Consider the following 19680-nt stretch of genomic DNA (forward strand, 5'->3'; position numbering starts at 1 on the left):
ACGTACTTAATATTGCTACTTAAATGTTTTTTATTTATTTTTGTACAATTATTTAAACTATTTTAATGTTGCATTTAAAAATTTATTTATTACAATACGAATTACGATTATTTGCGTAATAAAATACTTTGTTTTATTCTTTTCCACAATTTAAAGATTTGCGCGTTGCTACTACCAAGAACATGGTTTCATGTCACGTGATATTGGACACCAACATCAAAAGGACCGACATGAAGTGCCGCTACTGGTTATACTGTGGCGTTGGTGAAAGTGGCCCTTATTTTAGGAACTCTACCATGTTCTGGACAGTTACCGCTCTATGTAGTATATCCGTGATGGTGACTCGCGAAATCTCTTGGTTCTTGAATGACCATTTTATAACCTTAAATATTTGTAGGCAGTTAAAAAGAAATTGTGTTTGTTGCCTATAATTATTTGGAAAATAAGTGAATAAAATGCCTGAAAGTACCAAAACAGACACGAAACCAATTAAAGAAGTGAAGAATGGAAAAGAAGACGATAAAAATGAACTGGTAAGAAATTAATTTGCATCAAACATCGATATTGTCGCATTGCTATAGAAGAGAGAAACATTATAATACCATTGAGTTAATCTGCATTTGCAATTCTTACGTTAATATACAAAGAACATTGATTTAATGCTGTTGTAATTTATATTAAATTTATAAAACTACATTATTTTTAAGTAGTCTTGCAATCATTAAATGTTCATTGTCTTAGTAATTTCTTTTTATAATTTTAAGAAACTAAATAAAGAATATTGTTAAAGGTATTGTTTAAAATGATATACACTCTAATATCTAGAAAAAATATACATATATAAAAAAATTGGTTTTGTCTTTTAGTCAGAAGAAGATAAGCTTTTGCAGGAGGAATTAACTTTGCTTGTGGAACGTCTTCAAGATGCTAACACCAAATTGCATTATCCTGCTTTAGAATCATTACGCTCACATATTCGTGCATCAACAACGTCAATGACAAGTGTTCCAAAGCCATTGAAATTTATGCGACCTCACTATGATACTATGAAAAGCATACATGATAAAATGACCAATATTAAATGTAAGGAATTATGTTCAGATATTATTTCGGTTTTGGCAATGACCATGGGCGAGGGCCGAGAATGCTTGAAATATAGACTCACAGGCTCGGCATTGGCGATTGGTGAATGGGGACATGAATATGTTAGACATTTATCAGGTGAATTAGCTGGTGAATGGGACGAAGTCACGGGTGACAACGTCGAGGTTACAAATAAGAAACTTATTGCTCTGGTACACGAGATTGTACCTTATAACATGGCACATAATGCAGAGACAGAGGCATGTGATCTTCTAATGGAGATTGAGAGGTTGGATTTGCTGGAACAATATGTCGATGAAAGTGCATATCAACGAGTATGTCTCTATCTCACGAGCTGTGTATCATATGTAGCTGATCCAGAGAACAGCACTCTCCTTCATGTTGCCTGTAAATTATATCGAAAGTTTGGGCAATATCCTCAAGCGATTAGGCTGGCGATGCAACTCAATGATTTACCACTCATCGAATCGATCTTCACGAACTGCCGAGACCTGTAAATATATAAATCTTTTGAATTTTTCATTTAGTAATTTAATAACTTAGTTTCTCAAAAGGAGCTATAAGAGTCAGAAGGTCTTCATGTTTAATTTCTTAGACATTTTTCAAATAAGTATTTAATCTTGCATTGCAGTATTTGACAAGATGAGTTTAACTATGTTAATTATAGTTTAAAATCTTTATTTAAAAAACTTTTTAAAGTAAATTTACAAAAATTTACTATGTATAACAAATATTTTAAGACTTCATATATGATAGAATCATTTTTTCTCAAGAAAAATGGTTGAATTGAGAGACTTGGTCCATTTGGCATGGAATATCTCTTATATTGATATATGTAGAGGAAAGGACAGTTGTGGAATACCATTTTGTTTTTTTAAAAATAACTTGGTAAAGGTTAACGTGACACGATTCTAACTAACGCTAATTTATTAGTCATATAGTTCTATCAATTATCCTATAGATAGAAATTTATTGGATATACAGAAGAAACATTTATAATTTAGTGAAGAGAGAAAAAGAATGCATTTGTGAAACAGCAGGGGATTGTGTAATATTAATTACTAATACCATAAAAGGTTTATTTATAGAAAGACATAAATTAATGATCTTTTGTTAATTTTATATACAAATAAGTGCCACGAAACAATGTTTTACAAATATTTTGTAAAATATATTTTATTAAAAAAATTGTTTTTATTAATTTTTAACACAATGTTAATAAGAAAGTCTTCTTCGGTCGTAGCTAGATCTTAATGCCTATATTTATTTGTGTGATTTTATATACTTTGAATTCAACCAGAATGTGCGCCGAATTGTTTTTCCGGTCGTAACACAGCATGTCGAATAAGAATTAATAATATCACGATTTTTATTAAATTAATTAATTTAATATAATAATAGATGCTAATTTGCATCTATATACTCATTCCCCTCTGAAAAAACTGTAAAGAAATTTATTGCGAAAAATAACAACCAACCCAGGGTTTGAACCTGGCACCTCCGGAATCTCCGGTCTCGGTGTCTTACCACCTCGACCATTGGGGTACAGTGATATTTCTCGCAATATTCGTATATGAGTGACAACGCATTTGAGGCGCGTGATTTAAAGTAGAGATTTTCAGGGGAATGGGTATATAGATGCAAATTAGCATCAATTATTATATTAAATTAATTAATTTAATAAAAATCGTGATATTACTAATTCTTATTCGACATGCTGTGTTATGACCGGAAAAACAATTTGGCGCACATTCTGGTTGAATTTGAAGAAGTATATAAAATCACACGAATAAATATAAGCACTAAGATCTAGTTACGACTGAAGAAGGCTTTCTTACTATTATTGTGTTGTTACATTATCGGTCCAAAACGTATCTCTGCTATTAATTTTTATTTAAATTTTTTATTAAATAGAATTTAAAACTTTATAAAATAATTTCTTTGCTTCTAAACATTTATATAACGTCTACAATGAGAGCAAAGTCTACAAAGTCGCAAAAGAGGCATGGCGGACGACAATACTCCACAACCATAACCCACGTATAACATGACTTTGCCGAATTCATACACATTTCGATACATATTAAATTCAATAATATTATTTCAAATTTACATTTAAGTCTTTCAAGTTAGACCTAAAGTTTAAAAATTAATATGTAATATACTTCTCAAAATTACTTACACACCTATAAAAATTTCTGCTACCTGCAAAACTGAAATTCATCTTTTATAAAAACACAATGAACACTAATGACTAGTAACCATCCTACAATGTCTAAATGGATTGTAATTTTAACGGTTGCTTTTAGAATTCAAAGCAAATTACATGAGATGATATTCCACTATATCAGATATATCTTATGACTACCTTCCTTTGTCTAAATATTAATAAATAAAATTGAAATTAATTTATAATTTATAATAGAATTATCAATTGAATAGTGAATTTTATTAATTATTAGTAAATTATAAAAAATAAAAACACAAAAGCCGGAAAACCTACTAAGCCAGGTCTTTTTAAAAAGTCAGAATTTTTTCAAACCTTGTCGCAAACATCTTTATTGTGGCACAATATTTAACTTACAATATTTGAGATGTATCGATGTACAGCTTAACCAGGTCAGTATTGGTAATTTTAGGTAAGATTCTGAATTAATAATTCAATCACGTGAATTAGTTATTAATTATACCTTTCTTACATTTTCTTATATCAATTCTTTTCAGAACTTATTTAACATTATTACTTGTGATTGTGAACGATATGTTTTGCAACTTTTTACCTAGTTTACACCAAGCTCTTGATAGCAAGCATTATATTCATACCAAATTGTTTAATATGCTCGGTATGCTACAAAGATATCCAGAGAAAAGGTCACATTTCAACAAGATAACGTAGCGGTTCATAGTGGAAAAGTAGTAAAGTTCTATTTTAAATCTAATAATATTCCACTTTTTGGAATGGCCAGCACGTTCTCTGGATATAAGCATAATAGAAAACTTGTGGGCAGATCTTGATAGAGTTGTTTATGCCAAAGGAAGATAGTTCAATAGCATGAAGGAATTAAAAGAATGTATATTGTTCGAATAAGGAAAAATTAACCAAACTGAATTAAAAAACTTTATAAATCACTGCCAAAGCGAATAATTTCAATTATTTGGAGGTTCTACGAAAATCTGAAGATTCTACGAAATATTTTTTTTTTTTTTTTTTTTTTTTTAAATTAAATATCAACAGATTTTGATTACCTAAACGACTGTGCTATTAATTTGTCGCACCGATTTTTAAGAATTTTTTTGTTTTTACAGATAAAATAAATAACTATTATGATTTTCGTACATATATTGTAGAAATTAACATACAATACCCATATATACGTGAAATTATATTTTTGTAATTTATAAAATAATTACCAAAAACATTGGGTGTGCTATTTTTTCTCGCGGACTGTAACAAATGTATAATCTGCACCAATTTGATACGCATATCAATTGATTTAATGATGTAAATTAGGTAAATATAATAAGATAGATTGTATGTTTCACATTGGAATATAACAAATACCTAGTTTACACTGAGTATTTTGATACTCAGTGTAAGTACGATCAGTACCAAATCGTTTAATATTCTCGTTTATACCAAGCATATTAAATATGTTAGTATGGAACTAATACTTGTAAAGAAAATCCTAGAAGTGATATTCATGTTTTTCAATGCCAATTTTTTTGATTCTTGAGGCAAAATAAAAACATATGTGTTGCAGTATTTATCAACATACAGCTTTGTTTTCTAGTTGTAAATTTTTAAACATTTGAAAAATTGAACGCTCTGCTCGGCGAATTAAATTTGCATTTGCAGGCACTTTTTTTTAAATGTGTGTTGTACGTTTTTTATTCTATTTAAACGCAATACAATGATATAACAAATGTTATAATTGCCTATATTATAATATAGGCAACCTACAAACTTTTGAAAATTAAAATAAACTTATAAAATTACAAATCTTCCAAATTTACAGTGATCCAACATCAAAATCTGTTTACAAATAATTTTGTATTATATTTTTTATTTATTGATTTTTTGGGACTTGGTTAGGTGTGGCGAGTGAGAGCGGACGTGTGCAGAGCGTGTGTGTGAGCGATAAGCGTAAAAAGAGCGAAATTGTAGGTAAAGGAGGGTTGTAGGTAGGTAAGAGGTAAGGGAGGAAAGCGAGGAAGCAGGGCGAGTGGAGGGAGAAAGCAGGGTAGAGGGAGAATAGAGCGGCGAAGTGAAATTCAACGGGACAGAAAAACGTAGGTTATGTCGACGAGGAGCGCGAGCAGTGCAGGAGGGTCAGGTGTAGGAGGTGTAGGGAAGACAAAGGGAGACAATTAGAAGAGAGGTTAGAAGCATTAGAGAGGGAAAGCGCGAGAGAAGAAGGTGCAGGGAGGAGCGAAATGGAAGACGACAGAAGTGTAACGAGCAGGTTTTCACAATACAGCAGGGCTAGCTCAGGGCTAAGTGATAAAGAAGTGGACAAAATAAAGAGATGGATGTCAGAGAAAGATAAGGAAGAGAGACGTTGTAATATAATAATAAGGGGGATCGAGGAAACGAAGGAGATGGAAGGAGATAAAAATAAAGGATGCACGTGGTTAAGGGAATGGTTTAGGGATAAATTAGAGGTAGAATGTAAGGTAGAGGAGTGTAGGGTAAGTGGAAAGGTAATCGTAGTGAAATTAAGTAACAGCGAACAAAAGGAAGAAATAATGAAAAATAAAAATAGGCTAAGGGGAGGATCAATTTTTATAGCAAACGATTTAAGTTGGGAGGATAGGAAGATACAAGAAAAGATAAATAGGTGGGCAAAAGAACAGAGGGATAAAGGAAAAATTGTAAAAGTGGGAAGGGGAAGGGTGAGAATAGGGGGGGAATGGATAGATTGGGCAGAAATAGAGAGGGAGGAGGAAAATAAGAGGAGGAGGGAAGATAGCTTAGGAAGACAGAATTTCGGCTAAGCCAAGAAGGGAACATGGAGGAGGGGGAGGGGGGGAAAGTAGGTTTAGGGAGGAAAAAAAGGAGAAAACCAGAAATATAAAAAAAGGGAAAGGAAACAGAGGAAAAAGGAAGGGAAGGTTTTTGTTTTGGAATGTAGCAGGGGTAAATAACAAGGACAAAGAATTCTGGGAATTTATAAGAGGCTTCGACTTCATAAGTCTCAGTGAGGTATGGATAGAGGAAAAAGGTTGGGAAAATTTAAAGGGAAGGTTACCGAAAACTCATGAGTGGTGGTGCAGTTATGCGAGGAAAGTTAAGAATAAGGGAAGGTCTATGGGAGGTTTTGTGATTGGAAAAAAGAAAGGATGGGGAATGGATGGAGGTAGCTTATGCCGTAGGGAGGTAGAAGGAATGATTCTGTCTGAGGTAAGGATGAAAAAGGAAAGGGTATATATTGTATCAATTTATAATAAAGAGAAGGAGAAGAAATTAAGGGAGGGTCTAGATGAACTTCTAAAGGAGGTAGGGGAGGCAAAACTAGTCTTAGGAGGAGATTTAAATTTGAGGATAGGAGAGATGGGAGGAGGAGATGAGGAGGAGGGAATGGGAAGATGCAGTAAGGACAAAAAAACAGGGAACGGAGCGGAGAATTTCATAGAATGGATACAGGAAAAAGGGTGGAGTATTTTGAACGGGGCAACGGAGGGAGATTGGGAAGGAGAATTTACGTATATAGGACCAAGAGGTAGCACCGTGATAGATTATGTAATGGTTAACGATAGGATGCGTGAAAATGTAGTTAATTTTAAGGTAGGAGAAAGGGTGGACTCAGACCACATGCCTCTGTGCCTGGAGCTTGAAGGAACAGGAGAAGCAGAAGAAGAGGAGCATCCGGAAGAAGAGGGAAAGGAAAAAGAGACGGAAGCGGAAATAATAGTATGGGATAGAGAAGCGATCGAGAGCTTCAATAAGGCAACGGAAGAAGGAGAGGGAGGAGAGGAGATACAAGTCACGGTGGAAGGAAGATGGCAGGAAATTAAAAACATAGTCTACAGCGCAATGGTTAAAAGAAAAGTAAGGAGACGAAAAAAGGAGTTAGGACACAGAGACTGGTGGGACAGGAGCTGTACAAGAAAGAAAAGAGAAGTAAAAAGAATGCATAAGAGATGGAAGTCAGGGAAGGTGGAAAGAGAGGAGTATATGCTAGAAAGAGCAAGGTACAAAGAATTCCTGCAGGAAAAAGCAAAGGAGAAAAGAGAGGAGGAAGAAGAAGAACTGAAGAGATTAAAAAAGGAAGCGGACGTGTGGAAATATATAAACAAGAAGAGAGGGAGAAAAGTCTGGAAAGAAAACAATAGAAGCAAGGAAGAATGGAAAAGGTACTTCCTGGAACTTTTGGAAGGAGAAGAAATAAAGGAAAGGAGAGAGGAAGGAGAGAGAGAGGGGGAGGAGCCGCAAGAGGGCTTCTCTATCAGAGAGGGGGGCTCCTCCTGCACAGAGGAGGGCTCCCCCTGCACAGAGGAGGAGGATTTGGAGAGAGAAGAAATAGGCAGGGCAATTGGAAGGATGAAGAAGAAGAAAGCCGCGGGGATAGATGGGATCCCAATGGAAGCGTGGTTGTATGCAGGAAGTTTCCTGAGAGAAAAAGTAGTAAGGTTGATACAACAAGTATGGAAAGAGGGAGTGATGCCAGAAGAATGGAGGAGGAGTATTATAGTACCCTTATATAAAAGAGGGGACCAAGAGAAAATGGAAAACTACAGAGGCATCTCGTTACTATGCACGGCGTACAAGGTGTATGCAGAAATAATAAGGAATAGATTAGAGAAGGAAGTAGAAAGGAGGAGTCTGTTGTCAGAAGGTCAGGCAGGATTTAGGAAAGGGAGATCGACCATAGACAACATATTTGTTCTCAGCCACATGGCCCAAAGAGAAATAAGCGAAGGGGGAGATGGAAGAAAGGTATATGCCCTTTTTGCAGATTTGAAGGCGGCATTCGACAATGTGGACAGGGAGATGTTATGGGAAATAATGAGAAGAAATGGCTTGGACGAGAAGATGATAAGAAGAGTAAAAAGGATGTACGAGGTAACGGAGATGACAGTGAGGACGAGGTATGGAACAACAGAGAACTTCTACACAAAAAAGGGCGTAAAACAGGGCTGTGTAATGAGTCCACTCCTTTTTAATTTATATATGATGGAAGTAGAAAATAGGTTAAGGGATAGGGGGGTAGGAGGGGTAAAAATCGGTGAAGAGAGGATATGGAGTCTGATGTACGCAGACGACGTAGTTCTAGTTGCGAATAATAGGGAAGCTTTGCAGGACATGATGGGAACATTTAAAGGGTGCTTAAGAGATAGGAAATTAGAGTTAAGTGCGGAGAAAACAAAGGTATTAGTATTTAACAGGAAAGGAAAGGAAAGGAAAGAAGTGTGGAAATGGGGAAATAAAGAAATAGAGGAGGTAAATAAGTTTAAGTATTTAGGCTTCACGTTCAACAGGAAAGGGAACTATAAGGAACATATAAAAGAATTGAGTAGAAAAGGAAGGTTGGCAGCAAATAAGGTGTGGGGATTAGGTGAGAGATTAGGGAGAAATGATTTCAGAAGGAGGTGGACTCTGTTTAGGTACCTGGTTCAGAGTGTAATGGCGTATGGAGCGGAAATATGGGGCTGGGCAGAAAAAGAAGCGTTGGAAAAAATAATGTTAGATTACGTTAGATGGCTGTTTGAATTAGATTTTTGCACACCAAGATACATTGTAACCAGGGAATTGGGAATGGAAAAATTACGTATAGGATGGGGAATAAGGGCCAAAAGATATGAGAATAGGATCAAAAATGGGGTAGCAGGTAATTTAGTCAAGAACTGTTGGATGGAGAAAGAGAGGAAAGGAAGGAAGGATTTATATAGCAAAGAGAGGGAAAAATATTACAATAGAAATGGTTGGGGAGTGAGTGCAGTAGAGGCATGGAAGGAGGACGGGGGAGAGATGGAACTAGAGATAATTGAGAGGGAGAGGGATATACAGATGCAAGAAGAGGAGAGTAGGATTTTAGAGTCAAGATACAACAAGAAATACAGAGAAATAGGGGTAAAGAGCAGGGAATCCGGGCCTAAGTACCTAGAAATAGAAAGTTTAAATAAGATAAAGGGAGGAGAGGGAATCAGGGCACTAATAAATTTGAGATGTGGAAATATGGAAGAGGCAAATAAATATTGGTTAGAAGAAGAGGAAAGAAAATGCGTGTTCTGCGAAGAAGGTTGGGATAATATGGAACACTACATAGGGAAATGTCAGGAATTGAAAGAGGACTGGGCGGAATTAGGCAAAGGAAAAGACGAGATTATGGAAAAAATATGGGAAGATAATCTCGATAAGATTAAGGAAAGGATTTTAGGAAGGATATGGCTTAAGAGAAAGAAAGTGAAAAAGATGAGGAAAGAAATAAAGGAACAGGAAAGGAAATTAGGAAAGGAAATAGACGTTAATAAATAGAACGGGCAATAGCAATAGAAGAGGTAAAGGTATAAGATTAGGTAAAAGTAGGGTAAACAGTGGCGTAAGCGTATATATGCGTATATCGAAATAGAGGTAAAGGTAAGAGAGACTGTAAAGTAACACAAAGAGCAGGATAAGGCGAAATGATAATAGGCAAACGAAAGTATAAATAAAGTACAAAGTAAATTTGTGAGTAGAATGTATGTAGTAGAGTAAAAGAACTGTAAATATTAGGTAATAAGGATGTAAATAGTAGGATAGGTAGGCAGCGGCCACGAGGCGAAAGTATGGGTTATGGATGGATGCGTGTGGTAAGGAACTCATTGTAAACCAAGTCCCTTCTTGGCATGTAAAATAAGCCGAAGTAATAAATATCTATCTATCTATTTATTGATTTTTTGTATGAAACAGTGGCTCAGATAATACATGTCGTAAAAACATGGAAAGTCTAGAAATTTGCGATAATTTGCACGTCGAATAAATGATATAATACTTACAGTTCTCGTTAAACGTTTTTAAAAACATAATGGAATATGCATGCTATGCGTCAAAATTAATTCTAGAAAAGCATGTTTCTTCAAATGTGAATCAAATATGTTTTCCGCAAGAAATCAGAAATAACAAATGTACGTATATTATAATATCATTTATTTGATGTGCAAATTGTTGTAAATTTTTCTAACTAATTGACTGACGGCGTGTGTAAGCCTGCATATATTTATTAATCTATCCAATTATGTATTATTCTTTTTGCTTCACATGGTGATTTGGTTAAAGACTTTGTCAATGGTTAATTTTTGTAGTTATTGTTATTTTGATGTTTATTGTCACCCTTCAGAATTTCAAGATATATTCACTCAGATGACCATCCGATTGTGACGGACTAAAATTATTTAACAACGCCTTGTGATGCGGAGGATATTCCGATGACTGTTTTTTTTAATCATTATTTGCTGAAGATGATCCGAACTCGGGTTTAAATGTTTGTATAAGTATAATGAAAGTTGTTTAATAAACACGAAAGATTTACTGATATGTACCAACAACCGCGTCGTAGCTCTTATTAACCTCTCTTTCTGAATTATTAGTAAATTTTTCCGTTTTTACAATATCTGAGCTATTACTCCACATAAATAATTAAATAAAAAATTAATACAAAATTATTTGCAAACAGATTTTAATTGTTGAATCACTAGAGTTGGAAGATTTGTGATTTTATAGGGTTATTTTAATATTTGAAAGTTTGTAGAAATATATATTGTAATACATAAGTAATTGTAATATTTATTATATCATTGTATTATAGCGTTTAAATGAAATAAAAGATTACAAAATATGTATTAAAGAAAAAAGAAATGCCGAGCTACAAATGCGAACTCGATTCGCTGGAGTGATCGTTCAATTTTTTGAATTTTGAAAAATTTATAACTCGAATATAAAGCCACATGTTAATAAACATTGCAATACATGTTACATTTTTTGCCTCAAGAATCATCAAAAAAATTGACATTGAAAAACACGAGTATCACTTCTGGGGTCTCTTTCTTAATACGTGAATCAAAGTGATTAGTGTAAACTAAAAAATTGAGGATGACGATCCAATATGAAACATTTGTTAACTATTTGAGAAATATACAATATATTTAAGAAATTAAGCACGAAGACTTTGCATAGCTGTCATAGCTTTTTCAACAATGTTTTAATTTTTATTCTTCTGAGCTTTTGTTCTGTTTTTTGGTTTTAGTTTTATAAAAATATTTCTAAAGAAATTCTCTAACTTATCAAAGTGAACAAAAATCACGTGATTTTTCACTAATATATAGTCCTTTAGTAGAGAAGCTTTTGGTATTATCATCTTCAAAATAAATGATAAACAAAATTTAAGCAATAAAAATAATTAGTAATTTTTAAATATTTTTCTTATAATATTGATAAATATTTATGTAGGAAAAGTTCAAGAAAAATTATTTATAAGGACTTAAATATAATAACCAACGATATTTTCACTAAAATAACGTCATATTTAAAGAAAATTGTATAATAAAAATACAAATAATTGATAAGCTTAAACGGAATAAAATTTATGAACATTTTTTGCTCTTGTATGAAAGTGATATGATAAAGCTTTATTTTTTTTAATTTTAAAATATTTTTTAAAGTATTCATATTAGGAATTTTTCAAAATTTTTATATTTTCATAACAAGGATTTCTCGCTTGTGTTATAAATGACGAAATAATTGAGGCTATGTACGAGCAAATATGATGTCGCACAACAAAGAATTTATGGACTATTTACATATTGACAATCAATCTGGCAGAGACTCAAACTGTTCTTGCGTGGCAACGAAGAATCAGTTATGCATTTACACGTAATGACATATACGGGTTAACTTATACGCGCTCAAATCCGTACGAATTATTATGTTCATAATATTGTTAACATAAGATTGTAAAGATTTAGAAGTAATATTAGATTAATAATACACGGCTGAAGAAGGTCAAGTCAGGCTGAAACGTATTGCTTTCGAAATCTTGTCAGATTTTAATAAATTATCTATATAACAATCATATTTGCTCGTACAATTATTTTGCCTCAATTATTTTGTTTTTTATATTTTGTTTATAATAAAATTACTTAAAACTTTTCCTATAAGATCCATAAGACCAATTATTTTAGAAACTTATTTAAAGCTCCTGACTCTTCAGCCGAGAACTCCGCGTTGACGGTAGCGACATTCCGTCGGATAAAATTAGTACTAATAGATGACAGATTGACGATGAGATGTTGTCGTGCATGTTATTTTATTATTATGTGTTTTATTGTGAAAATATGACTTGTCTCGTATTTACCAAATTCGTAAAAATGGACCACGAGTAAAATATCTTTGAATTTTATACATAATAGCACATTTTTCACTTCTTTCAATAGCTATCCGTTTTCCTGTCTAAGGCGTCACTTTACATGCTTTTTACGACTATTTACTGACTGCTAGACAAGGAAAGGATAGTCGTGACCGATATTTAGAAGTGTTTAAAGCCATCTGATTAGTCTGTTTTATCCAAATTGGCTTTATTTACAAATATCATGTCGGACAAAATTATTTGTCATTTCACGTAATTTTTCGCTTCTGACGTCACGACTTTAATATGGCCATGGCGAGTACTCAGGAGCCTTAAAAAAAACTATATGGTTCAAAAATTTAAAAAAGTTTGAGAATGTCTATATATATTATAAACTTATTCTCAAAATTTAATGAATTTTTATATTATACGAAAAGATTGAATATCGCGCGCGCGCCCAGTCTTTTAAGGGTAACATCTTTATAAGAAAAGGATTTATACTCATTTTCAAAGTAATGAAATAAGTTTCAAATTGTTCTATACTGCATTTGAGTAAATTAACATTAAATATTTGAAAGTAACTTTTTACCAGGATCAAAAATTATTGTAATAGAAAGTAAACAGAGGTTTAAAAGAAAATACATTAAGAAACAATAACACAATTAGAATTTTTTAAATACAATAAGTACTTTGAGTATTCAAAATAATTAATGTAAAATTTCATTGTGTGCGATGTAGAAATGTTTTCTAAATAAAGAAAATTAATTTTTTTACAGAACTACTATGCTCAAAATCACAATTAAATTTTGCATAAATTATCTTGAATACTTGCTCATAAAAAATTGAGTTTATTATTTTTTAAATTTTAGTATTATAACAACAAAAAATAATTATAAATTGAAATATAAAAATTGTACTATTTAATATAAATAGAATATTATAGACATAACATTCTTATGTGTACTATATTTAAAATAAGTAAGTACTAGCACATTTGTATAATATAAAAGTGGGTACAGTCTTTAAATGATATTTTTCCAAGCAGAATATTAAAATCTTTATATATTTTTCAGTTCTGTGCAAAAACAACTGGCTTTCATGTTGGGTCGCCAACAAATTTTCTTGGAGTTACATGAAGCTACAATAGAGGATGATGATCTGTTCGAAATAATGTCCAATTCCCACCTAAACAATCACTTCCTGAATTTAGCACGTGAATTGGACATAATGGAACCAAAGACACCCGAGGACGTTTACAAATCTCATCTGGAAAACTCACGACCGCCGTTTGGTGGAGGCCAGGTTGATTCGGCACGGCAGAACCTTGCGGCGAGTTTTGTCAATGGTTTTGTAAACGCTGCATTTGGCCACGACAAGCTGCTAATTGAGGATGGTAACAAGTGGTTGTACAAAAACAAGGAACATGGCATGTTGAGCGCGACTGCATCTTTAGGTTTGATCCTATTATGGGACGTTGATGGTGGTTTAACACCGATTGATAAATATTTATATTCTTCGGAGGATTATATCAAATCTGGCGCTTTGTTAGCCTGCGGAATCGTCAATTGCGGCGTGAGAAATGAATGCGATCCTGCCTTGGCTCTACTCTCCGATTATGTGTTGCACAACAGCAACACTATGCGTATCGGCGCTATTGTTGGCCTCGGTATCGCGTACGCTGGCTCCAACAGAGAAGGCGTGTTGGGTTTGTTAACACCAGTCTTGAGTGATACCAAATCAAGTTGGGAAGTGTTGGGTATGACTGGATTGGCATTGGGAATGGTCGCCGCCGGTTCCTGCAACGCTTACGTCACAACGGCGATTATGCACACGCTGATGGATAAGTCGGAGTCCGATCTTAAGGATACATATGCGCGTTTTTTGGCACTCGGTTTAGGATTATGTTTTCTGGGTAAACAAGAAGCAGCGGAAGCAATAATAGCAGCTTTAGAAATTGTTCATGAACCATTCAGATCGATGTCGACGACACTAGTAGAAGTCTGTGCGTATGCTGGTACGGGAAATGTTCTCAAGATCCAACACTTGCTGCACATCTGCTCAGAACACTACGAGTCGAGCAATGAGAAGGAAGAGAAAAGCGAACGTAAAGATAAAGATAAGAAAGAAGAGAAGAAGGAAGACAAGGAGAAGGATCTGAGCTCCAGGCAGGCTATCGCCGTCCTTGGCATTGCCTTGATTGCCATGGGAGAGGAAATCGGCGCCGAGATGGCTTACAGAACCTTTGGTCACCTACTGCGTTATTGCGAGCCCGTTATTCGCCGTTCAGTACCACTCGCCCTGGGTCTCATCTCGGTATCAAATCCGAAATTAAACATCTTGGACACGTTGTCCAAATTCTCGCATGACAGCGACCCTGAGGTAGCACACAATGCGATATTCGCTATGGGTTTGGTCGGTGCTGGTACGAATAACGCGCGATTAGCCGCCATGTTGAGACAACTAGCTCAATTCCACGCAAAAGATCCTAACAATCTTTTCATGGTACGCATCGCACAAGGTTTGACGCATCTGGGTAAAGGCACGCTCACTTTATCGCCTTATCACAGCGATAGACAACTACTCAGTCCCGTTGCTCTCGCTGGTCTTCTGTCGACATTAATCGGTTTCTTGGACGTGAAAAATAGTGAGTATATATTTTTGATGCAGTAGACGCAATAGATATATTTTTCATATAATTATTAGCCTATTAATATTTGCAAGTAAATGAGTTATTCTTGTTATGAAAATTCTTACCATGATTATAACAAGTTCATTTGATAATCAATTTGTAAAGATCCATGCAGGTTTCTTAACTAAGTTAGTCAATGGCTATAAAATTAATTTATAATAAGAAATCAGTCATACTATTCAGAATTGATTCTTCTTGAAATATGTTATTAAGGCTCCTGTCTAATCGCCGTAGCCATATTGAAGTCGTGACGTCATAAGTGAGAAATCACACATAAAAGTTTCCGACGTGACTTTTCTAATAAAGAGAATTTAATTTTTTAATAAAGAGAATAAAACAGAACAACGAAATCGCTTTAAAACACTTGTAAAAATGGACCTTGACTATCCTTTTTCCGCCTAACATTCAGTAAATAGTTGTAAAAAGAACTTAAAGTAAAGCCTATTTAGATAGGAAAACACACGAATAACTATTGAAAGTAGTAAAAAATATCCTTTTATGTATAAAATTCAAAGAAACTTTATTTGCGGTTCATTTTTACAAATTTGATAAATACATGACAAATCACATTTCCACAATGAAACACATAATAACGAAATCTAACATGCACAACAAAATTTCATCGTCAATCTATCACGTTCCACGCCTATTAGTTTTAATTTGGCCGTGACGGTTGTCGCTATCGTCAACGCGGAGTTCTCGGCTGAGGCGCCAGGAGCCTTAAACACAAAAATCTAAGAGATGTAGTTTTTTACATATTCAATTTAAGATTTAAGAATCAAGACAATCAAAGGTAATAATTATATTTGATTCCAAGCAATTATCAAAACGGTAAAGTATAAAAAAATGTTTTGGATAAAATTTTCATGATTTTTTATATACTTTATAACTGTGTACTTAAATTTTTCAAAAACTTAGTATTTTTTAAAATACCTTCTCTTTCCCTTCCCATTATTATGAAAATTAAATTTGCATAGAAATATAGACGACGTTTATAGTGATATTTACAACATAGTTCTCAAAGATGCGATTTTGTAAAATATTACATAAGTTTTGGCATAAAATTTTCTTTTATTTTCAGCAAAAAATTTCATAAAAATAAGGGAAAAATGCGATACTAAAATTAAATATAAGCATTTGAGAGATTGTTAATTCTTACATCTTAAATTGAGTATGTACATATGAAAACAATTTATGTTTAGTTTCTTGCAATCTCCAGCATCAGATTTCGCTAAATTTTGAATTTGTATAATATATCCTTCCCATTAATTCATAGTACCAAATATCCTTCCAATGTGTACAATAATTTACGAGATACCATTGTCTAAAATTTTCTTGTTATATATCGCGTTCGCAAATTCAAAACGTAAAATAATCGATGGGACTGAGCGAGGACACTGAACGTCCTGTTCGAATCTTTACTTAAGATGGTCTTAAATATTAGAATCGACTATGAATACCGGCCTAAAAGATGTTCTTAAGACTACTTTTAGAAATGTGTCTTAAAGAGATCTTTTAGATATCTTAAAGCTCCTGACTAGTCGCTGCAGCCATATTGAAATCGTGACATTATAAGCGAGAAATCACACGTAAAAGTTTTTTGCGTGCTATTTATAGATAAAGAGAATTTAGATAAAACAAAATAACGAAATCGCTTTAGAACACTTGTAAAAATGGGCCTCAACTATTTTTTTCTCCCTTGACAGTCAGTAAATAAGCATAAAAAGCACGAGAAGTGAAGCCTGTTTAGACTGGAAAATACATGGTTAATTAAAGTTTCTGACGTGGCATTTGATAGTTAGTTAATAATCATGAAAAGCACGTAGTGAAACCTATTCAGGCAGGAAAACACGGACAGCTGTTAAAAGAAGTGAAAAATATATTTTTATATAGAAAATTAAGATTACTTGCGGCTCATTTTTATGAATGTGGTAAACACGAGACAAGTCACATTTTTACAACGAAACACATAATAATGAAATGACATGCAAAACAAAATTTTATCGTTAACACGTCAATATTTTCATGCTTATTAATTCTAATTTCTTTCACGATATTATGTCATCAACGTGAAGTTCTCGGCCGATTAATCAGACGCCGTAAGAATGACCCTATTTTATACTTTGTTTGGGTAGCATAGAAAACGTATGTTAAAAGTACTAACTTTAAATACAATTATCTTTTGGTTACTCCCTCTAAAAATTATGCGTATGTATAGAGAATATCATTATCTTTAAATAGTAAAATTTAATTAATATGAATAATAGGCCAGAATAACGAGCAATCTTATTAAATAGTTCTACATTTATTACAATAATGTTTGTTATAATATAGACACATAGTAAAATTTAAGTTTCAAATAAATCTTATAAGATTTGTTTCTTAGAAAGTCATTTCGCGATAAAACCATCTTAATATTATGTAATATGTATATTTTCAGTTATTCTCGGGCGTTCGCATTACCTATTGTACACGCTGGCTGCTGCAATGCAACCCAGGATGCTGGTAACATTTGATGAGGATCTGAATCCACTGGCTGTGCCAGTTAGAGTCGGGCTTGCTGTCGACGTTGTCGGCCAAGCAGGCAAACCGAAGACTATCACGGGTTTCCAAACGCATACCACTCCAGTGTTGTTGGCATATGGCGAGAGAGCAGAACTTGCCACTGAGGAATATATACCATTAACACCGATTATGGAAGGTTTTGTAATCTTAAGAAAGAATCCGGACTTTATACCTTAGTCACTGTAATTCTATTAAATATATTCTTATCGATCAATGTACTGAACTTCGTACTGAATTACTTATAAGATAGAATAATATAAGTATTTCATTATTCATTTCGTGAAAGATATTCCGCATATCTCCTTTTTGTAAGAATCAAAATGCGTTCTACAATATTTTCGTTATGTTGCGCAGGAAAAAATACAAGGCAATAATATTTCTTATTTAATAGTAAAATGCACAGATTTTAATAATAAAAAATACTGATACAATATGTATAAAATCTCGCTCAGTACGAATTTTGTATGCAATATACATCGTAAAAAAATCAATATAAAACGGTATTTTACATTCTTAGCGATAACAATCGGTGAACATTAACTTTTTTATAAGTACCAGTCAAGTTGTACACATGTCACATGTTAAGTCGTGATCGCCATATCGACATAAGTCAAGCTTGCACAACTTGCTGAATAGACAATCGCGGGCACATTTTCTCTAAAAATAGAAGTGGTGCATATTATTGACGATAGTAGCGAGTATGTTGGAGTATTAATTTAATTCAGTTGCTACCGAGTTATCCGACTTGCTGTCTGGATCAGTCAGTTGTGCAGATTTGATACAAATTACATTCTAATGTTTTCTATATTTTGCCGCTATCTTATTAACTGAAAACTGAGATAGTCTATTATGATCATGTTAGTTTGTTAAAGTGTATGTATTAAACGAAATGTCCACAAATAAAAATGTATGTCAATAAAATACGTTAATCGTAAAACTTTAGATAAGTTTTCGTTTATAGCCCTTTCATAAAAAAAACTTTTACTATAATAATATAATTTTCTTTCAATCGCATAATTTATTTTTAATAATGCTACTATATAAAATTATACGAATATTTAAAAAACGTTTACGTTTTGTATTGACTATGAAGCTATCAATAAAAAACTGTAATTAACATACTTTTTGGTTGACACAATTTCGATTTTATATACTTTTCTTGTTTCAATACTTTCATTGCAATGATTTTTTTACATTGATAAAATTATGGTAAGAGAAATGCTTAAATCTACTTGCATAAGAATAGAGATACAATAGAAAGTTACAATAAAGACACTAGATTTTATATGTACAGCTTCCTAAAATTATTTTGCACAATTTATAAAGTTTTATTTTGGCACTGTTATTTATGTAAATCATGATATATAAGTATGCTATATAGATCAATAGGAAAAAAAAAGAAAAGAGATTGACATTTTTAAGAGCAAGTCATGGAACTATGTCGCGCGCGCGCATGTGTATGTGTGTGTGTGTGCGTGCGCGCGCACATGAGTATACACATATACAAGATAAGTAAAAAATATAGGACTGATAAAATATCTCAAAATATTTTTTGCCAAGCTGTATATACGTTGCTTTTCAAAAACAAAACATTGGAAAAAAAATTTATTTTTTTTACATAATATAATCTCTCTAATTTTGTATATAAAAGAATTAAGATAGAGAGTTATCAAAAAATTAATAGTTCGAGATATTTTACTTTATATTGAAATATATCAGAATAAAGTATGTCTCATAACTATTGATTTTTACGATCAATTGTTGTCAATCGAAGATTGGCAAAAACTGAAGAAATGTGCATTTCACCGAGGATCGGTTGTTATCAAAGATCTCCACAACTATAATATACAGGATCATCGAAAAGTATCGGAAACTAAGCATTTTAGAAAAAAGCGTTTCAGATAAAAGTTGTAGGATTTCAAAAGATCTATTTACTAATTTTATCAGTTTGACCTTGGATGACGTCGCCAAGGTCAGATCAAAATCACATTAAATTTTTTA

At 33.1% G+C, this 19680-nt stretch overlaps 1 protein-coding gene across 1 annotated transcript; it reads left to right on the plus strand.

Moving 5' to 3' along the window:
* Positions 1-304: 304 nt before the first annotated feature.
* Positions 305-18621, plus strand: LOC105202874 (26S proteasome non-ATPase regulatory subunit 2). Its single transcript, XM_011171561.3, has 4 exons — positions 305-533; positions 867-1597; positions 13499-15069; positions 17555-18621. The coding sequence occupies exons 1-4, from the start codon at positions 456-458 to the stop codon at positions 17854-17856; spliced, it is 2682 nt and encodes an 893-aa protein (XP_011169863.1). The 5' UTR covers positions 305-455; the 3' UTR covers positions 17857-18621.
* Positions 18622-19680: the final 1059 nt, after the last annotated feature.

This window comes from Solenopsis invicta, chromosome 10 (assembly GCF_016802725.1).
Source record: "Solenopsis invicta isolate M01_SB chromosome 10, UNIL_Sinv_3.0, whole genome shotgun sequence".
Taxonomy (NCBI): Eukaryota; Metazoa; Arthropoda; class Insecta; order Hymenoptera; family Formicidae; genus Solenopsis; species Solenopsis invicta.